Raw genomic sequence first — 27,788 nt, 5'->3', positions numbered from 1 at the left:
CTCGGCCAGCGCGGAGGCCGAGAGACCGATGAGGCGCTACGGGGCAGTGGAGGAGACGGAGTGGAAGGCGGAGGCGCTGGGGAGAAGTGAGTGGGGGGCGCGGGTGCGGGGCCGGCTGGCCGGGGCGGCCCCGAGGGCGGTGCGGTCCCCCCGGGTCCGGCGAGGAGCGCACGCCAGGGGCTGCTGTTAGCAGGGCGAAGCCGCCTCGGGCTTCTTGGGGAGGAAGGTTTGTGTGACCATTTTGCCCTCTGAGGCTGGTGCTTCCCGAGGGGGCTCCGTCGGAGGCAAAGAGCTTTGCTCGGTGGAGGGGCAGGGGCTGGAGCCGTGCCGGGGCAGCTCCGGGAGCTTCGGCGATCCCTTACGCAATGGGTTGGAGCCATGAGAGGGTGGCTGAGGGAGGGTGGCTGGGACGGTGGCTCTCCCTCGCTGTTTATTAGCTGGGATTTAATATATGGCTTTTCCTAAATATTGGTAGTTTTTAACATGCTTCACATTTGAAAGGCACGGATGGCAACCACCACGTTACTCTCTCTTGTTATCTCAGGCAGAGGGTACAGGAATACAGCATTTGGTTCGCTTCTTCAGTGGTTGCACTGTATTTACGAGCTCAACAAAAGCTCTGGGGTGGAAGAGCTTTCTTCAAATCGTACTTTTCCAGAAAGCAGCAATTGACATAACCTTTCCAAAGTGCTGATGAAAAGATAGTTAAAAAGATATGTAGTTGCCAATTCAAGTTACCCATGGGACCTTGTCTTCTCTAAGGTATTGGCTATTATTCTGTCATTGGCAGAACTATCTTCTTCACAACCTGATAAGCCTGTAAACCCCTTCTGATTTTCCAGGTAACCACTGAGGCAAGAAATCTTGAAAAGACTGACAAAAATCTCTGTACTAGTATAAAGAAAAATACTAAGTTTCATCAAGTGTTTGATTAGGCCACAGGAAAAAAGCTTTGTGTGTATCTGTTGTGACACCTTGATCTTGGCTGATACTGGGGTTGCTGATATTCTCGATTCACCATCCATCTTTTGATATGTGCTTCATGAAGTCTCACCTGGATGCCTTTTAACACCCCATGGCTTTGCAGTGTCCTCGTAGCAGATTTTAGCCAGCACTTTTGCTTTGTTGAGGCTTTTCAGATACTGTGGTGTTCTGGAATCATACTTCACCTCTGGCTTCAGTTTTTCATGCATATGTTATTGTCTACCGTATGCAGATGACAGGGGGTGTAACTCTCCCACTCTGATGCTACAGTTGCAGTGTTGGTTTTTGTTGCAGTGCCTGGCATAGGTTCAGGACTGAGTAACTCCCGACTTTCTAAAATGGAATTAAAGACTGAAATCACAGTTGACCGAGTTGTTGACTCAGACACATGCAACAGTTTTGCAAGTTCTCTGGCATGATACAGACACGTGCTTTTCTTGTTCTCATAAATACATCTGGTTTTGTTCCAGAGCTCAGGAGCTAAGTGTAGTGCAGCGCTTTTGATAATAATAAAAACTGGTAGCTTGAGGTGACAGAAGGGTTACGTCTTAGAAGCTTTGGACAAAAGATCATCTGTTTGGCAGAGAGTAATGCAGAGGCTGAGTGGGAGACCCCATCTGCTCAAAAATATGTGCTCAGTGTTAAGCTTCCACCCAAATCACAGCTTGACCAGGTACCAGAATGGGCTGTTGGCAGGACTAGAACCAAGTGTCCAGGTGCCTGCACCCTGGCTCTGCTGCCGAGCTGCCTTTCTACACACTAGATTCAGTTTAATGACAAAATTTCTCTGTGTATAACAATTCAGATACAGAATAGGAAGCACTCTAGACACCATGGTCTGTTCTTTGAAAGGTAGAAAATTATTATATTAAGACTTTGCTATTTGAATAATTGATCTTTTTTTGTTTGCTCATAGGCTTCAACTTTCTTAAAATACTGTGGAAAATGCTATTTATGGCAGCTGTTTTAGATGATCCCTGCATATCTTTCCTATTTTAATACTAATGCTGACTTCTGGTCACACTTTTGCATTGATTAAAAATAAATAGATCCTACTGTTTACCACTCCCTTACAGCATAGATCCTAAATTGCATGGCACAATGACAGTAGTCTCCAGAAGGTCTAGGAAAAAGCAAGCTGAAAAAGCATCATCCTTTTTTTTTTATTAATGTCAACAATTAGCCTTTGGTATTTGCATATTTTAAATATGAAATGCTAAGTAATAGTATTAACAAAAGCAGAAGCCTGTTACTACATATGCATTTGCCCTTTTTACTCTGACAATTTCTTGTGTCTTAAATCAGGATGTCTTTGGAGGTAAAACTTGTGTATCTGTACAACACTGTGCACGATGGAGTGCCGTTTCCTGGTCAGGGCCTTTTGATGTGAGTGTAGTCTTATCACAAGAGTCTGTACATCCTGACTGTACAAGGCTGCGGGGAGACCTGATTGCGGCCTTTCAGTACCTAAAGGGGGCCTATAGGAAAGATGGGGAAAATCTTTTTAGTAGGGCCAGCTGTGACAGGACAAGGGGCAATGGTTTTAAACTAAACCAGGGTAGGTTTAGACTAGATATAAGGAAGAAATTCCTTACAATGAGGGTGGTGAAACACTGGAACAGGTTGCCCAGAGAGGTAGTGGAGGCCCCATCCCTGGAAACATTCAAGGCCAGGTTGGACGGGGCTCTGAGCAACCTGATCTAGTTAGCGGTGTCCCTGCTCACTGCAGGGGGCTTGGACTAGATGACCTCTAGGGGTCCCTTCCAACCCAAAACATTCTATGATTCTATGATTATGTCCATTACAGAAAGAATGTCATGGAAGCTAGGTAGTTTCTATTTAATTTGTTAAATGGGAGCTCTGTGCTAACTTCTCTATCTGTGGTACAGAAAGCATTGCTGGTTATTGGTTATAGCCAAAGATGCGTTACTTCATAGCAACAAAATGTAATGTCATGCACATTTCTATTCTACAATGGCCTCTTTCAGACAGATGATCAGTGGAGTCAAGCTGGTTCACAGTAGCTGAGGATCTGATGCCCCCAAACCTGAGGGTGTAATGATCTCCAGTCGGTCGGTTTGCATATAAAACACAAAGCAGATTGTTTAAAGGTGTCTCTTTAACAAGACACTGAAGCGTTTCTCTTCACGTACAGGAGTAGAGAACATTAAAAATGATGGTTTACCATATACAGATCAACTCATGCATTTTCTAGTGCATGCATGTAAACCCCAGGCTTATAAATTGTCAGGCTTGTATAATAATAATGTGGTTACAGCCTTCTCAGTAAATGATCTTTACAATATAGTCTTGGGGAGTCTGCTCTGAAGTAGAGCCCTCAAGCATTTTGGTCAGTCCTTATTTCCAAGTGCACAGCTTCATTCAGAAATCATCTGTCTTGCCCTCAGCAGGGACTCATAATGTCCTGATTAAATAACTGCATGCCACACCAGGGAAATAGCCACAAAGAAACAAAGCAGTTCTTCACCATCCTTCTGAACATTGCATTTCTCAGATACATTTTTGCTGATCTTTTCCTTCCTCTTTCAGTTTGTATGAGGTCTGGAACTAAATGTAAAATTCATGGTGAATGCCTCAGCTTCGGTCAGTGTAAGGAAGCAGAAATGCCAGAAAACTGCAAAGGTTGTTTTGGTGCAACTTAGTGCGCCATGAAATTTGCCTATTGTTTTCATTTGAATGGTAATTCAGCATTGGAGGTAAACTGCCACACTCCTATATTGCAGAGGTCCACCTTTTCAACTGTTTTTGAATATGAAGTGGAGATTAGGGGAAATGGGCCCTATTACAAGCCAGCACTGAAGAGGAAGCTGGAGATTCCCAGCATGAGACTCAGTAGTAGCATGAAGCCTTTGTAGCCAGCTTTACCTGCTCTCCCTTCATGCTGTGAACGTTGTATCACAGGTTATGTCCAGGCAATGTACTGTGAGATGGCAGTGCACTCCAGAACAGCACCAGTGGGGTGACTTTATCTACTTCTGAGATTGCTCTGGTTTGTCCCAACAGCAGAAAGATAGTACTGTTTTCAGGTTCACTGAGATCTGTGCTGACGTGTATGAAAGCTTACTTCACCATATTCAGTTAGTTTATCTTGAAAACCTTTCTAAGCTTGTTAGCCAGAAAGAGACTCTTGTATGTATTTATATGCTCTGCTGCTGAGCACTGAGAGTGGTTAAAACACTGAAAATATGCACTATTTAGTGTTTTGCATTTGCATTTCCTGGCAGCATGGGAAGGCGGATGGTTTTTATCTATCTGGAACATTTTTGGTTCAAGACCAGTTTGCTTAAGAAGGCTGTTATGCACAGAGATGGTCTTTGAGCTTGCAGAAGCTTGAAAAACTAAGAAGAAAATGACCATGGATTGCAATAACGTAGATAGTGGTCCTGTAGCCAGGTCTTTTCTCTTTGGTGAACAAAGAATGAAGAAAGGGCATTTATACCCTGGTTATGGGCACTTGCTTTATCTAATCTACTGGGAACTGTTTGTGTCACCTTTAAGGCCTGATTTCATTACCAGAACAGAACGGCTGCATCTTAGAACAGGATCTAGCTCATTATGTTTTAATGTTGCTTAATACATTTTATAATAATTTGAAAAATTTCTGTTGCAATTAAAAAATCAATCAAGTAGCAACAGAGAAACACATTTGTCTTGAAGAGCAAAGCCTGCACAGCTAGTGTCCTGTGATGTCTATCTGTCATTCTGGTCACTGATGAGTAGTTAGGATGGGTTTGTGTTAATTGTATGCTTCAATATGTTAGTCAAAAAGTAGGTAAATGCCAATTTGTGCTTGAATTTTTGTGTCAGCTTTATAAAATTTGGAGATGTAATATCTCTCTTTATATCTAGTACAGACAGACTGGATAGTATGTTGGTTCCTGTGAGACATCAGTGCACTCCTGTGTATTCATGCTGGATTGGTCCCAAGTGACTGTAGAAGAGCAAACTTACTTAGACTCTAACAAACGTGGATGCAGCTCTGGTGCTTGGTGGGGGGTACAGCTGAATGTCCTCATTCTTCTTCCTCCTGTCTGGCTTCATGAAAGGTGGCTTGTGTTGTCTCACAAGACAGTGAAAGAAATGTGATTAGAAAGTTGCGATGTGCTTGGGATCGCCAAGTCAGAAACTACAGAGCAATGCTGGGAATTCAGGAGTTCTCAGCATGAGGGAGGACTCATGAGTTGGGACTGAAAAGGGACTGAAGTTTACTCTGCGCCGCTCACAGGTAAATCCAAACCTGCATCAGTTCTAGCTGTTTCTATCATCTGGTAGTTAAAAATTCAAACACACACCTTTGGGCCTTCTTCCATAAACTCCACATTTTGCACAGAAATCCACAAACCCACTTGAGTGCTTTTCATAAAAACTCTCCTTTACTGTAACACCTCTCCAGTCAGTCAGGAATGCAGTATGACCCTGCCTATCATGCTCTTGTGATACTGTCCTCTAGTCTCATCACAAATCCATTCTGATTTAAAAAAGAAAAGAAAAAAAAAAAAAAAAAAAGACGTTCACAGGCACAAACAGAATTTATATAGACCAACTACCACCACTGTTCTTTCACAGTGATGCCCTTGTGTTACTGTAAATTCCCCTAAATTGTTAATTGTGTATATTACAGACAATAAAACAGGCAAAACAGATTAGGCTTATTCAGACAATCTGTTGAGATAGGTGAGAAAGAAGCTAACTGAAGGATACATTTCTTTTTATAGAAGTAGCAAGTCTGCTGGTTTTATGAAGGTCTGACTACAGGCTTCAAATAGAGAATGTGGAAAAAAAAAGTGTAAAAATTTTTAAAAGAATGACCAAGAAATTAAAATGTGACAATAAAATGCTAATAGTGAATCCCATACCTTTTTAGAAAAATACTTGACAAAATATTATAATCAACAGACAACTGATTCAAAGGATGATGCCAGTTCTAGATTTTTTCTTGTTCAAAACTATTAATGTTAACTTATTTATATTGTAGTTCAAGAGGGAAAGCAGCCTGTGTCTGATCTATCAAACCAAGACAGAACTCCCACACTGAACATTGGAAAGGATTTCTAAAAAGGATCGAGGCTGTTGTCTACAAAACAGTTGTAAAACTCACCTTGTTCAATGGCAGTCAGATGGCTCTAAAATTCTCCTACACAGCTTAGTGTTTCTAGAAGTCACTGGTGATTCTGGCTAGCAGTATGCACATACAATTTATCTGCATTTTCATTGTTTATCCACTCTTACACTTACTATGTCCTGATCCTTCTTCTGCAAAATATTTCTTAAATGCAGAACCCACCACATAATAATCTCCACCAGGCCATTCCTACATCACCTGTAACTCATAAAGGAAGGGTGTATCTTGGTTTTGTTTTACTTCACAAAGAGTCAGGAGAATGATTTACAGAGTGAAACTAGTCCAGTTTATACTACCTACATACTGTCTCATTTTTCTAATTCATCCTCCCACAGCTGGGTGCTCCAGCCAACTGCTGAGACGAAGAAGGAAAAGGGAGAACTGGAAATATTTTGGTGCATTCCTGTTTTTTTTTGTCAACAATGGGAGGAACTGTGACCCTTAGAGCAGCTTCTTCCAGGTGCTACTTCAAGTTCATCTCCCAAGTCCACAGAATTCTGTAGCACAGATCCCCATAGAAATACACTGTCTTATCTGGTGACAGAAATAAAATCAGTTAATCCCCTTGCCCCTATAGTCTCCCTATGATATTTCATGTGTTTTGCCCTTCCTTCACTTTTCTGTCTTGCTATGGGCTATGTGTGTCCAAGGTTTCTCAACAAAAAGTGCAGCTAATTTGCTTCCTAACTTGTCCCATGATTCTGAATATAATTGTCTCTGGACAATACTTTTTATCCTACAGAGTCCAACCTTTCCTACAAAACACCGACAAATGAGAAAAACAATGACCAAACCCACCCCAATATAATCAAAGCCAAAGGGGCTGAGTGTAGCAGGAGACTGGCTAATTCTGGGTAGGGGCTAGCTTGCAAAAAGCATGTTGGTTATTATGGATCAGGATCTTACTGCTGCACATTTACTTGCATGTGTCAGCAAAGACATTTCTCTCTGCTGAGATACTCGTAAATCAGAGGGTTAATGACTTCCAAAATCTCTGTGCCCAAGTGTGTGTACCAGGCAGGAAATGAACACTTAATGTGTAATGCAGTGGTTTACATTCAAACCAGTGCCAACCAATAATTGTTGTAAAAGTTATAGATGAGGCTAAAGTGTCATATTTGGGACTGTTGCTCATGAATTTTCCCATGTCCTTTAAAGATATTTTACAGAAAAAATGCATTAGACCTGGAAAGTAGGACACTTTGAACTACACACATCATCCCTGCTGCTGATAGCCTGTGGGATTATGGACTCAGTCTGTGTAATTTTTTTTGCCTGTGTTTGATAATTGATCCCTTAGTTGCATAGCATGTTTTCATCAGAGTAACCACTTGTGAGAACGTGTGTGTGTCTGTCTCAAAGGTGCGTTATAAAACAGGATTAAAAACTTACATTCAAGATTGGGCATGCACTGCAAACTACTGTGTATCACGTGTGAAGTTTATAGTTTTCTTGTAGTTACTGAGCACAAGAAATGTTGAAACTCACGTGTTCTGTAATCCTGAATCTCAAAGTGCTTTTCCTCTGTAGCTGAATATGTTCCATTTTCATAGAAGTCTTACTTAGTAAAATAGTCCCAGAGACTCAATAAATAATGCTAATTTATTTCCATGAAACATTTTCTGCTGTCTAACTACATAAAAGGCATAGTATAAATGCATTCAAAATTCAAAGATGAAAAATGTATTCTTGGAGGGCAAACTATGAGAAATCAGCAGGAGCAGCCTTGGATAATTATGTTAGTTGCCCTTCAGCATCAGCAAGGAGACATGAACTATCAGCATTTTGTCAGTTCATAAAGGGAAAAATATTTGAGAAAATAATTTTAAGAGAATTTGTCATTAAATGAGGATGAATGATTTTCAGCAAGACAAGCTGCTCATTGCAAAAGCCTAATGATTGCAAACGCTACCAAAATGCAAGAGGTGATTTGTTATTCTAAGAATATCAGCAGTGTTTAAGGATCTTTTTATTGTCCTGAACCCTTCCCCCACCTTACTGATTAGGGATTTAAGGGGTTTGGTACAGACATATTTGGTTTTTTATATACAGATAAAATTGGAACAAAAGATTCTCATTATAAAGTTGTTGATTGATTTTGTTCACCTCTTGGAGAAAGCGACTCCAAAACCAGAAAAGGAATCAACAGCCAGTTCTACCACTGATGCCCTTTCAGTACATGAGGCCAGAGTAAGTTTTAGAATAATGGAATTGAAGTGGAATGAGCAAGACAGGGACCTGACCTCTCCGGGAAATGACAAGAAGCCCGACTGCCATTTTCTTGGTTACAAATACAAAATGCAGTCCTAACTTCATTGACATCAATGGAAATATCCTCACTGATTTCAGTAAAAGCAGAACTGGACTGGGCTCTGTGCCTTTGTCTCCTGGAGCTCTGTTCACCTTGATTCTCTTCAGAAAACTCTGGTGGGGGAATTTGGGGGCTGTGTCAGCTCTATGAGGATTCCTCTGGGAATCTGTGTCAGGCTGCCCCATCAGCTTGGTCTCTTTGCCCTCACTTCTCACTGGACACATCCGACAGAGCCTTGGCAAGCAGCGATGAGCATTCACTCCCTGAAGAACCATTTGCGCTGGCAAGGGTAATGCCATTTCAATCTTCTTGTCTCTGAGCAGTGAATCATTAGATAATGCATTGGAGCCCCTACGGTGAGCGGTTGTTCCTCAAACTGTCCTGTTTCACAGGAGAAGAGGAAGTCACAGAAATTCAGTTATGCATTTGTGCCCCCGCTCTCCTTATCCAATCTGTAGTTTTTCTGCTCTCATCTTCTACCATGGATTCCCATATGACTTCCTCTGGGCACTGTGCCTGGGAGGGGACTGAAGTTACTGCAGTTTGGCAGACTCTAGGAGACATTTTCTTTCAGGCTGTTACTTGTCTGTAGCACAAAGAGGGTATGTGGGGTGTGATGGTGAAGGACAGCCATGGAGTGTTGAAAGCCAGTAAAATCAAGATCTATTTGTCTCTACCTTGGTAAGGTGTGAAACATCCTGCAATTAGAAAATTTCTTACTTTCTCTCATACAAAGAGAAGGTGACAGCCAGCTATCTGTTTGTCTCAGTGGCACAGGTTAAGACTCTGCTAAATTGCCTTCATTTCCTCACCTCTGAGACCTCCAGGGAGGCAGTCAGCTCAACTTCACGAAGCCCAATGCCAGTTGTGAGGAAGAAAATATTAGCATATCTAAAGAAAACTGAATCAAAATTAAGTATGCAAAAGCAATTAACTTGGTGAAAACAGGTTGCTGGAGAATGACTCCACATCCACAGATGAAAGGCAAGTGCAAAACAGATTTGTTTGCCAGCTGTCATCATTATTTTGTGTGAGTTGAAGAGATGGAGCCCTGTGCTGTTTCACCTGAGCATAAGCTGAGGAAAACCCAGCCGGTTTTGGTGCTACTGGCTCTGGCAATTTCATCTTTAAGGGCAGGCCTCATACGTTGGAGAACAAGATCCCCTCTGCTGCCTGGCCTTCCACTTTGTTGTTGGACTGTACACATTGTATGCCCATGGTTTTAGGAATAGCAACATTCACCCCCCTGGGAAATTACTAGTCTTTTCTCCTATGAAATGTGAAACACCTTTTTTTCTTGGCTTCTGAAGAGCTTCTTCTCAATATTTAATTACTTGCTGGAGTGGGAATCTGTTATGTGAACAAATTTCTTTACTGTCTGAAGCAATTCTCCATACCAGTATCACTTTGGCCTTTACTGGATTGGACTCATGTCTACAATATTTATCCAATGGTTTTAAGGTTGCCTAAAATTATCTACCAGCTGCTGGGAAGATGTTTAGAGCACTGTTAGAAATTGGTGTTGTTAGAGAATCATGTCACAGAGGGAGGGGAAGAGAGAGAAACAAGCTTTCTGGTATGCGATCGGATAATTTCAAAGGAGAATATTGTAAAGATGTGAAATTCAGAAATCTCAGTGGCCACTTGACTACTATCTCACTTGCAACATATGCTGCTTTTCATCAATCAGTGCTCATAAAAAACATAAACCCATATATTCCTAAAGAGGTTTTGCAAGACTTCTTGAGACTGAACATTTTGTTGACTTTTTTTTCTGAAGTCAAAAAAAAAAAAAAAAGATTGAAAAAGTCTATTAAAAATATGAAACTAAATAAGAAAAAAAAAAAAAAAAGATTAAAAAGTCTATTAAAAATATGAAACTAAATAAACTTCAAAAAAATGAACATTAGCTGTAGCTGACACTGTTACAGCATTTGAAACTTAAATGCTGAAGCCTTGTGTTGGTATTACAGGATCAGAATATGACTCTGGTGAGGAATAAAATGGGAAGCCACAGGCTGTTTCCTTTGACCACTGGGCAAAATGACAGAATTAAATGAACAAGTAATGTGTGTTTCTTAATACTGCTTTTTAATTCTCCATCACATAAGATGAATTGATGAAGCATGAATTGCTTTCCTTGGAGTGTGGCTTAAACCTAGTCTTGCTCCAGATGGGAATGTGCAGTGATTTCAGTGGGAGCTCCACATCAGGGAAGGTACCTACCACAGTAACTAACTGTACCAGTTTCTATTTACAGCCTTCTGATAGCGCTGAATCTCATGCAGGGCTGTGGCAGGGCTGGGCATGGAACCCCCTTCCTGAGACTTCCTGACTCCTGGCAGTCTGCCTGAGCCAGACTAAAATAGCTTCTTGCAGATAAAGATCTAACTCAGTGCCACTGAATAAAACTGACAATGAGGGCTTTGGGGTCAGAGCTTCAAAGGCAATTTCCCCTCATTTTTTGTCTTGTTTTGGATCCATTTTCTCACAGGAACAGCTGTCAGATCATATACACTGTGCAAACTTCCCACCAGGCTGCATGTAGCTGCATATTCTCCCATTCTCTGAAGGACAAACTGCTGTTTAAAGTGCACAAGGTTGTATTTTTCAATTCTTAACATAATGGGAAAAGGTGAAAGTAACATATAAAAAACCAGTGGTAACTACAGTGTCAGCATCATGATTTATATGAGTGTAAACCAAGTTTTCATTTCACAGATTTATTTTGAAAAATAAAATATTATTTTAAGGAGTCAGTCCTTTCCCCTGTCCCTCTGTCCTGTGATACCTAGATCTAGGTACTTTAGGTACTAACAGCTCCTGTCTCTTTTGCACTAGCTTTAAGATAATCAGATACTAGAAAAGACAGCCTCTGTTCTTACAAATCAGACCTCTAGAAATAGGTAACTAATGCAGTTTGATTTCTGGATTTTTTTCTATGTCTCTGAGGTCACTAGAGGGAGGACAAAGATACTGGTACTTGTGGTGTGAGAAGCACTGAGGTACCTGGAGGCAGTCAGTGACCAGCATGGTCCTTTTTATTTCTGTATTTATAAGGTGAACAAAGTATTCAATAGAGATGTGAAAATGGTACTAGGATGATAATTGGGGGAGAAGGGGAATGTTGAGGCCTGTTTCAAGGCTTGGCTACATTTTATGAAATTATTTCTATACACTATCAGGTTCTGATCAAGACGGGTGCCAGAGCTCTTGTACTGGCTCCGGCAACATTTTCCACTACATTCAATTCTTGTCTTTCATATACAGACATGGTGTGCTGGAATGAATGACTGAGCTTAATTTATCCACACTCCTTGATTCCTCCTGTCTTCAGTGCTCTCTGCCTCATCTCCTAAGTATGTTCATTCAAAGAAACAAAAACCAACTATGAATCAAACCACAGCACTCCTACCCTAGGGTTTGTATATGCAAAACTGCTGGGATGTGAGGACCAGATAGACCACACCTAATGCATATAAAGCACTCCAAGCTTGTGTAGTCCAAGTTGTGTCTGTTCAGTAGAGGTATAAGGCAAGGGTGCTGAAACTTCAGGCTAATTTATCAAAAATAAAGAGCATGTACGAGAGCTCTTCCAACAGGTATCTTATCCAGGCAAAGCATTTTTTCAAGCATCTTCCTAGTTTTATTTTGTTGCAGTGATTTCATAATTGATGATGTTTTTTCCTCAGTAATTGTTAAGAAATTTTGTGTTTACCTTTTATGTAGAATAATCTGGATATAAAATACCCTGGTAATAATTTCCCATAGTGAAGAAAATCGTAGCACTTAATTTCATTGTTTTAAAATTATGTGGCTAGTCACAACAGACTAAATCTAATGCAACTATTTTCATGCTGGGAAGGTGGTACACCACTGTGTTGCAAGCAAGAAAAAAAGGTCTCCTTCTGTGAGGCCTCCACATCTATAGAAACATTGTTCTGGTAGCATGTTTTCACTCACTCTGCGCAAGGAAGAAAAGACATTTCTTAGAAGTCAGATAATTTGCATGTTTATAAGGAGACCACTCATTGCCCTTCACAGGAGTAAAATATACAAGGAGCAGGAAACAGAACCCCTTCTCACAGGATATCCTTTTAATAATTTACCCAGGCTTCCGTATTCTGGAGTGGTAGAAAGGCAAAATATCTCAGCTAGAAATCATTTTATATCTACTAAAACAGATGATCAGAATTCTCATCAGTTTCTAGGTACTATGGAAAGTCCTCTTCTACAAACAGTAGGGAGAGTCTTCTGTATGCTATCCAAGAAGACTGCATAGCAATGACATTTCTGTGGGCAAAGCCAGGACATTATCAGATGTTGGCTAGGATAAGATGGGTGTTTGCTGGTCAGTCAAATAAAGAAACAAGCAGCATGGGAGATGGTTGTTTTGAGATTTGTATCTTTCTAAATGAATCAATATTGCAAATGAGCTGAAAATTGTGCAAACAGATGCAAATAAAATATAGCATGAACTGTTTACAGCAATACTTGAGTATTAGTTTATACCCTAATCTGCACTAACACAAATTAGATCAGAGATAATCAATTCAGAAGGTCGGTAAAAATGAGACTCGTCACCGAAGATTTACTTAATCCAGGAGGTGATTAACTTTGCACAGTGACTTCTGAGGAAGTAATTAAAAGGAACTGGTTTGGTTTTTTTTACAAATAAATTGCCATTACAAATGATAATTTGTAAACAAAACTTAAAATTGCAAACAAAAGGTAAATTTATTACTTAATCCGGTAGAATTTACTTAAATCACTCTTTTGTAAGATCTATTATTAGTCTGCTAATAGCAATATATATGAACAGTGGTCTGAGACAGGTTATAGTGAGTGTGTTTTGTCTATTCAGTCTATCTGATAACATTTCCTGAATCGAGTCAACATTATTTTCTTTGCTGGTTGCAAGAACTTTTCATATAGCAACAGGGGAGATATAAACACCTAATGAAATAGGAAAATCTCATTGTAAAGCCAAATAATTGAATAGGAAAGATTACCTGAGGGGGAAAGAGGAAGAAAAAAAGGAAGCAATTTAGTTTAATTCATTTTTAAAAACAGAAGATGCTGGTGGCATCCCAATATTTTACTGAATGGTAAATCGGTTTCTAGCTCTTTTTGAGCTTATGTTTAATTCACATAGGGCATTTCCACTTCAGAAACACAGAGTCTGGTCTGTTGGGTTTGTGGTGGCTGATTCCCAGAGATACGTATGTTCAGCATATGTCAAAGATGTAGACCTCAGGCTTTGTAACGTGGAGATGTACTGAGATCAGCTTCTGGGCTCAGATGAAAAACTATTAGTTTTTCTAAGACCTCCCTCATAAGAAAGATGGCTTCTCATATAAGAGACCTCCAAGTTTGCACCATGTATTTGTGTCACACACATTAATTTTTGCAAAACAGGGAGAATTATTTTTCTTTTCCTGGTGTGAGGGGATGAGGTCACATATTACCTTGGTACTGAGAATTTCTTGGGCAACATTTTAAATGGGATGCATTCCCAGGCTGGGTAAAAAAAAATCTTCTCTAAGGCTGTCATATGTGATATAGCTGTGACTGTGGTAAGAAACTGCAGTTTGTTCAGAAAGTAAGCAGCTCCCTTTCCATCCCAAAGATGCTCAAATCTTGGGTCTAAGCTGCTTATGAATAAAGCACAGCAAATTAGGGACCTATATCTTCCCCAAAACAGGCAGGTGGGGGGAGGGGTGAGGAACTGGCATGGCCATTACTCTGTCCCTCTTCTTGGCTTCTGGAAAGATTTGGCAGATGCAAGTTGAAATGGAAAAATGTACAGCAATTTACTATACATCTTCTCCTGAGCCAGGAGGAAGCAGAGTGCACAGCTGGATGCAGAGCCCCTTGGCTGGTGCCCCTGTTCTCAGGCTCAGAGAAAACCAACCTCTGCACCAAAGCTGCCTGCCACTCCTCACAAAATTCAAGTCAGGTTGAGGCAGGCTGGACAGTAGTATGACTTGTTATTCACAAACAAATGAGTGAAATCGCTCAGTTTTTGGCAAGCAGTACTTACTTGAGTGCTTAAACAAGATCATGCAAGATCAGCTAATCTGTCTCATCTGCAGAGATTTATTTACTTATCTGTGTGTAGGGGAGAGAGAAGAGAGGGAAACCAGAACAGAATATTAGGAGAAGCTTCTAGTTTTAGACCTACAGGGATATTGAGGGCACCCTTCCGTCAGGTGAGGTCAATAGGAGAATCACTGATAGGAAATACACAATGGTACGTCTCCTAGAAAGAGATGGAGAAATGCCACTCTGTTATTTCAGTTACAGCAAGACAAATTAGGTTGCTTAGTTTCAGACTGACATATAATGTGGTCTGAGGGAAATTGCTTTCACACGTCACCTAAAGCCACCAGCCAAATGTGTGAAAAATCCTGTTGTCAGAGCATCTGGCAACAAGGAATGTGGTACTGATACCCAAATTAGAGTTTATTTAAAATTGGAAATAGCAGTAGGAAGTCTGGAAAATGTTCTTGCACAATTCAATTATAGTACTTTGTTAAGTCTGTCATAATTCTCTGCAGACCTAATTATATGGACAGCTCTTCTTTAAATCCCACTCAAACCCACTTAATCCTTCTTTATACACAACAGAAATGGCTGGATGAGATACCACAGGCTATTTTGCAAATGGACTGTACTAGTCTTGAAGAGAGTTTGTGACTCAGTTCAGGCACTTGGGGATGCTAGAAACTGAAGTCTGAAATGGTCACACCAATTATGATGATGCTCTTCCAGAGTGCTGTAATTGCTCTAAAAAATTTCTGTATGTGAGCATATTTTTCCACTCAGTATATCTGAAACACCAGTAAAGACACTCTGTGTTGCTAGATTTTTGTCTGATGTGTGATAGGAACTGTACTAAGAAGATACTAAGCTGGCTACTGAGCAGTCACTTGCAGACCAGCTTACATCTGACGGCATGAGCTGTAGTGACCTTATCACAGCCTCCATGAGAAAAAAGAAGTTAAACCTGCCAAATTTAGAATCTGGATATTTGAAAACTGTCTCAGCTCAGAGGTGCAATTTATATTCAAATAGAGGATTTGGTTTCAGCTGAGTGGAGAATCATATATGAATCCACAAATAATGTCTCTGGGGTTTCTGAATTCAATGGACTTGAGTTTAAAAAGGATTTTATAAAAAGACATTAATTCCAAACTCCCTTTGCTGTTTTCATGATTCTGTTTTCCTCATTTTTATGCATTTGCCCTCTAACAGGCTGAAGAGTGTGCAACCTTGTTATCATTGACTGTAATGGAAATTGGCTGGGGCATGCAAATTGCCTAGACAGAGTCTTGGAATCAACTTCAAAGTAGCAAGGTTGAGCCCTATAATTGGAGTATCAAAGCCCCTAAGGGTTTTCAAGACTCAATCTGAGAGTGTCATTAGGGTAATTTGTGTTAGTGGACATACTTCTGCATACCCTGAATTTATTTACATCAGAAGCACTTCCTGCAAATTTCAATCACATTAAAAACCCTGTATTTTTGACTTAATATTACGGCACAATCCAATCAGGCATGGGGTTTTTATTTCATTGTTTATGGGAAGACCTTCATAGGAAGCTATATCTATCTTAGGTTTTCAAAGAAACATTTAGTTCAATATTAAGTTCTGACTCCTTAGGCTTTTATTGCTGTGAGTGCTGAAATTCTGTTTCCTGATCTGTAAATATGGTTTGTGTTAGCTTTTAAACTGCTGCCAGAAGGGGTACTACTGAGGAAAAGTCCTCCCTCTCCCCCTAAAATCAACTGATTAGGGGACTATCCACAGTACTGAGAGGCACAGATCAAAGGCACAATGTAAAAATAGAGAAAGCTAGTAGAACTCTCAGTAGTAGAAAAAACCTACATGTAAATCAATGATAGTGCTATAAAACATCACCAAATCATATACAGATTTACAGCTAGAAGATAAATTATTCTAGTTACAGATAATTAGGTAGCAAATTGTCCTATTGTACTGAGTCAGTTCCTTGCATATGCAAACAGCCTTAGGTTCCGATGGAAGAATATGAAAGCGGAGATGGCGCACTATCTTGAAGTGATAGTTTAATTTGACGGGATGGAGCCTTATGACTTCGTACATGGAGAAAGAGTATGGATTCTTTGTGTGGTCAGTGTCTGACTGCAGAGGACGCTGGACCTCAAGACGCTAAATCCTACCTTAAAGAGTAGAGCCCCAGATAATGGTCTAATTAATCTTTTCCACTTCCTGAGTTCACCCTCCTGCAATTGCAGACAATAATACAATACCTGAGCTTATACACAGGACCTGTCTGTTTTTTTTTTTTCCCTACGTAGTGAGGCCGCACCCTTTAAAGATCCATATGTTCTGATCTTAGTTTGAAACAGCTTTGTTTCCTTTCCTCCAGTATCCTACTTGAAAGACTGCTTCAGAATGTTACTGCTTTGGATAGTTAGTAGTTTCCAGTCCAAGCTTATTCTTTGCCTCTACTTAATTTTATGCCAGCCATTATAATTTAACATAAAAAATCCTTTCCCCTGTCCTTGATCCTTTCCTCTTAGCTAATCAAAATCTCCATATTCACAAGTAGATGAGTACTACAATTTTGACAGCATCAAAAGTCAGGAGAATGCTGAAATCTGAAAGCTTAAGTGCAAGATAGAACAAATGGAATTTATAATCCAAATAAATACAGGATGGCAATATAGATTTTAAGATACATTAACTCTGAATATCACATTAAGTCCTATGCATCACATTAGATTTCTACAAGAAATCCAGACTAGTTCAGAGTCACAGGGTCTTCATTGTCAGAGGAGGACAAACAACTATTGAGAGACGAGCTGTTTTTTCAGGATATCATTACAACCAAAATGAAGTCTTCTATGCACAGAGCAGTTTCTTAAGACTAGAGCGATCTTTTTCCCAGGGGAAGAGTAACATTAAAGGGTTGCGTAATTACCCACTTAGGAAATTGGAACTGTCGTAAATTAACAAAAGACAAAGCCAAGAATAATTACTGCTTATAAATTTCTCAGGGTAGCAAACAAGACAATTTAATTGATGTTTTTGTTTGAGAGGCAAGATCCTTATAGATCCTATCATTATGGACTTGTGCTGATACGTATCTTTAAATAAGGAACCATTTAACCGCAAAACTTCTAGCTAGCAAAGTACTGAAGACCAACCTTACTTAGCAATCACTTTTACTGCCTGAATGTCTATTTCTGCTTGGGAATATGTAGTTGAATTAGACAATTCATAGCAGGATCTCTTTTGGGTTCAGTTTTTAAACCAGCCTTTCTAAAGTGCAGTACTACTTGATCTACAGAAGTACAGCATAAAGATGCAAAGCAACTAAGAATCTCATTTGGGCATTGGGCAGGTACAGGCACTTTCTTACATCAGACATGAAAGCAGTCATTGTGTCTAATACTTTGAGTATGATACCATAGAAACCAAAAGGACTTCGAGAGTTAGAGGAAGGAGTTAATATTCAACACTGTGAATTTGGCATTTATGTTTCAAGAGAAATCTCAGTGAGACCACGGTGTACAAAAGCCTGAAATGGAAAAGAACAGACTGCGGCCAACAGGCTTTTTGCAAAGGTAAATAATGAAAAATAAAAGGTCAAAGCTTGAAGATAAGAACAAGAACGTACAGGATAGGCAACTAAAAGAATCTTTTTATAATGAGAGACTCTTCGATATGGAACAGACAGGGCAGCGATTCTGGAAGTGCAGTGGGCAATTGCACACAGTGCTTTTTATATTCTCCTCTTACCTAATTTTAAAGTGGGTCATACGGTAGAGTGTGAGTGAGACACTTTTGAAGTGGAAACTCAGGTTGTAATATGTCTAGACTCTAAATCTGTGATAATTAGAAAAAAGTATTCATGACCTGGATAAAATAAATCCCAATATCATAACTGTGCTATTGTACTCAGACCACAGCTGACTGTTTGAACAGAGCCATCTCCAGTCACATTAGATAATTTAATATACCTAGGAAGGAAATATTATGGGAAACAGAATGATCTCTGGTTTTTAGCAATGGGGGTTTTTGTTACTATGTGGTGGTTCAAACACTCACTCAAATTCTGTTGAATTCAACAAAATTATGAATGTCAGTTCTGTCTTAGCATTTTGCTTTTTTCTGTCATTCTTTTTTCCCTCAGCATTAACCAAAGGCTAGCATATCACAGCCCAGCTCCACAAAATTCATCAGGTTGTTAGTCAGTTTTAGAGAATACCATCAGATTTCTGAAAAGCTGAATATGAACTTCCTAGACTTTTTCAAATGTATTCTTCTCCTTCAAAGGCAAAATAGTTGCATGCCTGAAAGGGCAAGTTATATGACACATGGGGAAAAAAAAAAAAAAAAGGAAAACAAACAGGCTGAAGTGAAAGACTCCTGTTGCCTTCAGTGAGCCTTGGATTAGGAGATCTACAGAGTTCCACAAGGCAAATTCACGCTTTCCTATCCCTTCAACCCAGCTGCTTTTTCCCCTACAGAGTCTATATGTTGTAGGGCTTACCGCTAAGATTTCTGCATTAAAAGAAAACTCCAACTTTTGTTTAGTTTATCATTTTGAAGTTATTTGCACATGCTTAGTTGAATGCTGATCAGACTATTCAAAGATGGCAGAAAATATACGTAACAGATTCAAGCTATGCATAAAACTGCACATACTCATAAGTCATGGTAGCCTATTATTAGAAAACAGGAAGGAGTAATTTCATGTATTACAGAAACAGATTATCTTTGATATTCAGTGTTGAATACTAAAAAAGACTGAGATGTGGTCGAATACTGAATGAGAAGAGGCAGATGAATAGAGCAAAAGAAATAATCATAGTATCCATATGCCGGCAATGTGCGCGGGCAGCCCAGAAGGCCAACCGTACTCTGGGCTGCATCGGGAGAAGCGTGGCCAGCAGGTCGAGGGAGGTGATTCTGCCCCTCTACTCTGCTCTGGTGAGGCCTCACCTAGAGTACTGCGTCCAGCTCTGGAGCCCTCAGCACATGAAGGACATGGAAGTGTTGGAGTGGGTCCAGAGGAGGGCTACAAAAATGATCCGAGGGCTGGAGCACTTCTCCTATGAGGACAGGCTGAGGGAGTTGGGCTTGTTCAGCCTGGAGAAGAGAAGGCTGTGAGGAGACCTGATTACGGCCCTTCAATACCTAAAGGGGGCCTATAGGAAAGAGGGGGAAAATCTTTTTAGTAGGGACAGCTGTGACAGGACAAGGGGCAATGGTTTTAAACTAAACCAGGGTAGGTTTAGACTAGATATAAGGAAGAAATTCTTTACAATGAGGGTGGTGAAACACTGGAACAGGTTGCCCAGAGAGGTAGTGGAGGCCCCATCCCTGGAAACATTCAAGGCCAGGTTGGACGGGGCTCTGAGCAACCTGATCTAGTTAGTGGTGTCCCTGCTCCTGAAGGGGGGTTGGACTAGATGACCTCTAGGGGTCCCTTCCAACCCAAAACATTCTATGATTCTATGATATGACTTCTTCCAAAGGTTGATTAATTCAACAAATGAATTCAGCAAAATTTTAAACAAAACCTTCTAAAATTGGTGTATTTGCCATCTGAATATGTCTTTTTCAGTTGCTTGTGCCTTTCCTAGCCTCTAATAATGCTGTTAATATGTCCTACAATCAGAATATTTTAATTTTGATTAAAAATTAATTAATCTATTTCCATAAGCAATATGTGCAAAAGCAGTTATCTAAGCGATGGCAGAAAGTATTTTTTCATTCTCTCCAGTTAAATATATAAAGATATTTTCAGTGCAGCTAATGCTGCAATAGTGCTTCTCCCAGTGATTCTAACCATTACTATGAAAGCAAGATTTCCTCTCCTTCCACAAATGTCAAGTTTAAATGCATGATAATTCATTTTGATCATCTCAGAGAGACACTGGTGCTTCTCTACAGGTTGTACCAGGGTGTCTCTCTACAGACATGAAATTCTGATCTCTTGACTGAGGAGGTGCTGAATGGACTGCAGATGTGAATGGATTGCTCTAGTCTAGCAGTTTCTCTCAGAACATAAGTGATCTTTATGCAGCCCAGTACAGAACTGAGGTGGGCCAGTACTTTGGTTTTTAGGTTTACTGGAAGCATAGGTGCACCACAATTCCCCATGAATCAGAAAAATCCCCCGTCTTCTTTTTTTCCTTTCCCAAATGACTGTTCAGAAGCAGGGATATTTGGTGACTGTGACATTCCCCGAGATCCTGTCTTCTCAAAGCCAGGCACCTGCACCATGTCCAAACCAACCCTGAGCCCAGGCAGTCAAACCAGCAGGAGTGGTGGGATGTGCTCAGCGCTGCGACATTTCCACACTGGTACTATCCTATGCCACCTTCTCCTTTTCCCCTAGTCTACCCATTTTAAATTGCACAATGTTGCCTGCCTGTTAGGGAAGCTGGGAACAAAATACATTGCAGCTGTTTGTATTGTATTTAGCTATTAGCTATATTTATATGGTAATTCCAGCATAAAACATTGAATAAATACCATTCCACACACATGCCAAATTTAATCATTGTTAGGATTCACAGTAATAGAATGCTGCAGCAGGCTAGATTAGGAATAAGCAATTAGATGTAGGGGGGTTTTTTTGCACAGGTTAGTTATTGGCCACTGCATCCTGCTCCAGATGGGTTAAATCAAAGAGAAAAAAAACCTTTCTGGACCTCTGAATACATTTGAGGCAACAGTAAAAGGTATAGTGAAAGGCATGGCTGCAAGACTAGTCATTTGAGCCTCCAGGTGACAAGTTAGTGAAAAACTACAGGAATCATCTGATTCTTTTCACATGAGCATTTTTCATCTGGAATATTTTGTACTGCAACAGTTTGTTTTTCTGCATTATGCAACTATTTCAATTTCCACCAAGTGTGCTGTTTTTAAGTTGTACAGTATGGTTCTCTCTTCATCCATCTATAACCCATGCCTCCTGCTTGCTTCTGCTTTGGCTCATCAACTAATAGTGGTCTTGAAAGTCTTGATTTTGATACCTGAAACAGCATTAAGAGTGCACTTGCTGCACTGTGCTCTATTAACATTTAATATACTTTAGTGAAAAAGGATTAATTTGAGAATCTCACTGAATTTTTGAGAAAGCCCCAAAAGTGTTGATCCAGATTTGGAACAAAACTTAGCCATTAACGGTATTTTAACAAGGATTATCTTATTATTGGACAATTTAAGGGAGTGGAAATAGGCCTTAAATTGCTCAGTTTAAATCCAATACAGGACAGCGATGACTTAAAAGAATTTTCAACTGAAGCACTGTAATTGAGCAAGCTGAGCAGCCAGGTTTGTTGCTGAGTGGTGTCCATATTAGAAAAGCCATGCAGCTGATTTGTACTGCAGTTCTTTAAAGAGCTCTCTACAGTCATAGATTGAACAAACACAGAGTCTCATTTAAGATAGTTCACCCATGTCAAGGATGAAAAAAAAGTGGCAGAGTAGCTGGGCTGTTACCCTTACCTATTCTGGAGCTCTTCTGTTGCTAGATGACTGAGATGACTCTTCAAGGCTGAGTGACTGGTAGTTTCCAACAGCAACGGATTCCCAAGCAAGAAAAAGGATAAACAATGTCCTGAAAAGATGCTGTGATCCAGCAGACCTTGCACTGGCTCTGCCACAGACTCGCTATGTATCCATAAGCAACTCATCACTCAGCTCTTACTGCCTCTAGACTGCAAATTGCCTGCATACTGCTTTAGGTGTTAATAGAGTAGAGGCCTGATATCTGTTCAGTACGTGGATACCACCAGAATAACAATGACATAGTTTTGGGTTCCTACAGCATAGGTTTGGGACCCTTTGTGTTACTGATACACCTCACCTCCATGCCTCTGTCTTTTACAAAGATGATGATAACAAAACCCCCAAATTAGAATTAAATCAGCTAATGGTTGTAGAGCACAATGAGCTTCCCAGGGAACAATATGCTCGCATCAAGTGACAGCAGCAGGATTTTTTGTGATAATTACTTTTTCCTTAAAGCATTCCTTATCAATTTATCTGAAACTATTGACACCAGGTGTAATGCATTCTCCCATTTCTCATTGTGTAACTTCAGGCTTCTTTTAAAATTTCCTTTCAGTTTATTGACTTAATAGGCATTTTATTTTTTTGTTGCTTTTCATCACAGGTGGCTAATGTTCCATTGCTGGCTGGCACACTGAGGATGAAATGTGATCATTACGTTAATACCCAGTTTAACTATACCAGTCTGCATTTAAATTGAAGCAAAAATATGCATAAACAGCTTCAGGTTTACCTCTTCAGTCCCTTTCATTATATGTAATAGCTTGATAATTTTATTTCTATATAGTAATTATTTTCATGCTAATATCTTTTTGTGCATACAGTAATAATATTTTACTTGTTTCTTTGTCACTGAAAATTATCCTGGAGATTGCAGAGCAGACAAAATAGTTTCATCCTGTTACTGGCTGTGACTCATCTCAATGTTGTCTCCACTTTTGCATTATGAATTTTGGATCATTACCAGAAACAGGCTTAATAACAATATATGCTAAAAAATAATTTGCCAATGCATGCCTGCTTTAAATAAAATGAAACATTTCTTCTTTCTTTTATGAAAAGGTAAGAGACTTCTGTGTGAAGCTGTTCAGAATCATGCACTAAAGGTGTCATTCATCACTGGGACAGAGCTAGAGCTTTACTCAAAGGCTTAATAACGTTAACATATTCTTTCCTAAGTGGTTTATATCCCAGGAGCTCAAACCATTTTATGAAAAATAATTAATTGTCTTTCAGCATAGCTCCTGCCAGGTAAGCCAAACAGTTATGCACAGTACTGGAAGAGAAATTTAGACACAAACAAACAGGTTCGTGATGTGTGAGGATCACAGTGGTGAAGGTGCAAGGTGGGAATCCTGACCTGTGGCCTCTTCAGAGGCTTGTATTTCCAGAATGTTCTCACACCTGTGCTCTACTATTTCAGGATTTCTGGGAAATACGGTGTTCCAATTGTGCCTTTTCCCTCAAAGCCTGCCTTAAAAATGCATACTTTTCAGAGGGGGCCAAAGTGGGTGGTATACTGCAGCTGTGTTGGGTTTCTGAGACCGACCTATGGACTCACCTATATAAAGGGAATTGGCAGCTTTCAAAGGAGATCATGTACTCTTTATCTGTTAGGAAGGGAAGTTTAGAAAAGCTGGAGATTCGATGCAAAAATTATATAGTTCCTTAATAGTACAGGGGTAAACATGCATAAATTATGGATTGACTTCGGTTCCTTCTCCTTCGAAGACCATGCCTGCCCTTCTAGAACTGGCTCTGAATCTCTTCCAGCACCACAGCATCATGGTCAGTTCTCTATATTCTCACCTTTACCTTCAAATTTCTTCCTATTTCAACTGCCTGGTCTGGTTTTTCCTCTCAAAGTTTCTTTAATCCAGCTCTTGCCAGTCCTCCTTCCAGTCTGAGATGTCCATGAGAATTAATCGCCTTACAGTATGTTCACAGCACACATACTGCCACGAAGATAGATCAAACAACTCCTTAATATCTTTGTATTATTCTAACTACATCTCTGAGTTTGCAGACAAGTTGCAAACTAGTATCTGTAGGGATTGGCGACCGGAAGATCTCGCGATGTACGGAAAGGATAGGGACTGACCGCCCCGTGATAGAGCTTATGATGTAACTGCAAAGGCAGGAACGAAGTAGTTTGCATATAAAAGCAGTGAAAGAGAGTTAATAAACGCCATTTGTGATATCCTCATATTGGTGTCTGTGTCTCAGTGGCCCGGGGGCGGTGGATGTGTGGCTCTCGTGCTGTCTCACCTCGAACGGGAGTTGTTGCCGCAGACAGGTAAAGAAAGCCAGCTGCAACAAGTATCTTATCGTTTCCATATTCCACTTTCAAACTCATGGTGTCTTGCTTACATTTTTGATTCTTTTTAAAACATTGCATAATTTTGGATAGCTTTCAAAAATATTTTTTTCTGTTTCAAGCACACATTGAGTGGGATGTGAAGGAGAATCTGTGACTGTTCTGCAAGAGGTCAGACTACACTACTGCTTGTCACACTAATTCTTGTGCTGGCTTTAAGCACATACTCAGGGCATAAGGCTTGTTCATGATTCCCCTCCTGAATTATTGAAATCACAGGATGACAGCTGATCTGATCCAAGAGGTAACACTGAGGCATTTAAAACCACAGTTGTAGAGTGGAAATAAGACAGTTACTTTTTTTTCCCTGTTTTTGAGCTCTTGAGAACTAATATTAAAATATGTATGTATGTGTAATATATTTGTGTCGTATCTTCCTAATTACTGGTATTATTGGCTTTAATTCATAGTAGCATCAGAACGACTTCCTATCTATCTCCTGCTTAATATTTTTGGAAAATAAATTTGCACCAAAGCCAATTATGCTGCAAGCAGATAAAGTAACTCCATAACCCCGAAAAGCAATAAGAGGCAAAACTATACTTAGAGAATCTTTGTTCTAATTTCTTTTGACTCCTGTCTGATAAACATCTAGTGAATATTGAATTATAATTCTGCCCATCTGTTAGTGGTAGCACAGCATGTTAGGTACTCTGCTGCTAAATTCAAGACTTTGCTGTGATTCCTCATTCCCACACACCCAGGTAAGAGTGTGAGGGGAGGGAGAGGGTGGGGGCTGTATACAGTCCCTAAAGGATTTTCAGCCGTGTTCAACCTTCCTCAAATAGATCTAGAATTTCCAAGTGTTTTAGGTTCTATTTCAACATCAACATAAGTTAGTGGCTGGGGTTTTAAAAGACTCGCATGCTTTATACTGTGAAGCTAGCCACTGATTACATACCTGAAACAACACTTGTTAGGACATTTAGGCTGTAACTCAACTAAATATACCCCAAACACACACAATGATTTATAATAGGAAAATCCATCTTCTACAGCCTGTGTGTTCAGACACACAAGATAGCCTTACTCTACCAACCAGTTTTGCAATCTGAGTTTTAAAAACAACTACTGAGAAATGGTTGTTCACTTATGGGAGACATTTCAAAGCCTCTGTCACTTTTTTTCCCCTCAAGATTCTGTTACCTTGAAAAAACCCAGTGATTTTTAGTATTTATTTGCCTACTTTCTTCATTATGAAGTGAAGCCAAAACTTGCAGACAATACTGTCAAGATAACTTCAAAAAAAAAATGTATTTTAATATATAAAGAAAATGTTTTCTTTATATAAAGAAATTCTATAGGATATAAAGAAAATGTATTTTTTTTATAATTTCTTCGCTTTCATTTTGGGAGAACAGTTCTTTGTGAACTAAGTTCATGCAGGGGCTGTGTTTGTTGAGATTTTGTCGTTTCATTCCTACTCCAATTTTCTGACAGAAATTCTTCTCAGCTCTTTGTGCTTAGTCTGTCATGAGGGACTTTGGAATTCGTCTCCTCTTAATTAACTGAACAGCTTTTTTTCTGATGCTTTTTGTCTCCTGTTTTTTGCATAATCATGCGGGGTACATTTTGACCCCTCAATTTTCCTTTTTTAAACTAATACAGCTGAAACAGGCCTGCTTTCAGGAATATGTCTCCATTTGGGTGCCAAAACATGCATGCAGTCTATTTTTTAGTCTCTAAATTCTTGTTCATAATGAAGGCCAAGTATTGTGAACCTTTGGAACAAGGTTTTCAAGACGCCAAGTTTCTCCCTCCCAAATCCACCTTCTGTAAATTGGTTCTTTCTACCTTTAATGAACACAGTTCATAGTCCTGTTTCTCTCTGGATTAGTAGAGTTCAATTATAGCGAAAAAATCATAGAATGATCCTAGCCTTACCAGTTGCCAAGTAATTGCTACAAGGTGCTGTTTGTCTCCTCAGCTGACTTCAATGCCCTAGTGAGAAACACTCAGCCCCTGGAAGGATTAGGCTGTATGTAATTTCTAATCACATCCTTGGCTCTGGGCTTTAGCTGGTAGTCAAGCTGAGATGGTGGAATGGCATGAAGAGTTGTAAGAATTAAAGATGGGAAACCTTCATCAGTTTACATTGCCTGCACATGTGCTGATAGGGCTCTTCAGAGTTGCAAGTAATTGCTTTGAGTGAGTTTTGTAGCAACCTATGTCTGTTGTTTCAAAGTCTGTAGTGATATCAATTAAGGAACAGTAGCTATAGTTATGTACTGGGTTGTGATTCCTTAGAGGTATGATAGATTCTGACTAACAAAATGAATGTAACTTTGGCTTAGAAATTCTTTCACGTCAAAATGGTTACTTTGAAAGTAATAAGCAAAACAATAGAGAAACCAGTCAATGTAGCACTCAGCTAGAATATTCTTTACTACTTGCATTAATTACCCCATAGTCAGATAGCTCTGTGATTAAATTTACATTCCTAAAAAACCCCATTAAGACAGTTTGACTAGCTTAATTCATTTTCTTTGCTTTCACACACAGATCAACTTGACATCATTTCAATGGCTGAAACAACAATGATGCCTGAGGAAATTGAGCTTGAGATGGCAAAGATCCAGAGACTTCGGGAAGTCTTAGTCAGAAGAGAATCAGAACTCAGGTTTATGTAAGTATCAATACTTCTGGGAAAACACTATGCAAAATTAATCAAAATAGGAAAGAATGCTATTTAGAAGACTTTTATCTGCTTGACATTTTAACAGGAAGAAAGATAAAGAGCATCCCAGTTAGGTGAATGCTTGCAAAATGCCATTGGGAAATTATTTTTGTAGTTCCAAAGGAAATTAGCTTTTTTATTCAGTACCTTTTTTGTTCAGCAGAAGACATAAAAGGGATCTATTACTTACAAAAGGAAACTTTACAAAGTACGTGTCTACAGAGCATATTTTTATACCTGACTTCAGTCCTTTGTGGGCAGGATATTTGAAGAAAATATCAACAGGTAAGGGATTTGGAGCTTCCACCTAATTCAGGTGTTATTCCTCACTTCATTAGTCGTCTTAGACAGTTTTTGTCACAAGCGAGCACACTGTGTCCTGGACTAACAGCAGCCAAGATTTGACATTTGTTAAATGGAAGCCATTAAGTTATGAACACAAAACAAATTTTGATGTATCAAATTAAATAGCAGTACTCCAAGAGAGATTTTCAAAACTGCCAGAAGGGTCAAACATAGGAGCCTCACTGAAGGTTAATGAATATTAATCCAGCTCTGATGATGAAGTCAATAGGGTTTATATTCCTAAATCACTCAATTTAGAAGACCAGGACATATTAATAAGGAGTAAATAATTTTGAAGTCCCATCTGTCTGTGAGTACCTGAGGTCAGAAACTAACACCTTTGCTGACAGGCCAAGAACCTCAGTAGATCTAA

At 39.7% G+C, this 27,788-nt stretch overlaps 1 protein-coding gene across 1 annotated transcript in view; it reads left to right on the top strand.

Moving 5' to 3' along the window:
- The first annotated feature begins 7 nt into the window (after positions 1–7).
- The window catches only part of BMERB1 (bMERB domain containing 1), a 49,360-nt gene continuing 21,579 nt past the window's right edge, over positions 8–27,788 (top strand). The window contains exons 1-2 of the mRNA XM_035895079.1: positions 8–86; positions 26,896–27,019. Coding sequence (XP_035750972.1) covers positions 29–86; positions 26,896–27,019 — 182 coding nt within the window. The 5' untranslated portion in view covers positions 8–28. The remainder of the gene's footprint in view (positions 87–26,895; positions 27,020–27,788) is intronic.

The sequence above is a fragment of the Egretta garzetta genome, unplaced genomic scaffold (assembly GCF_000687185.1).
Source record: "Egretta garzetta isolate BGI_Z169 unplaced genomic scaffold, ASM68718v1 scaffold575, whole genome shotgun sequence".
Lineage (NCBI taxonomy): Eukaryota > Metazoa > Chordata > Aves > Pelecaniformes > Ardeidae > Egretta > Egretta garzetta.
This window is presented reverse-complemented; position numbering and strand designations above follow the sequence as displayed.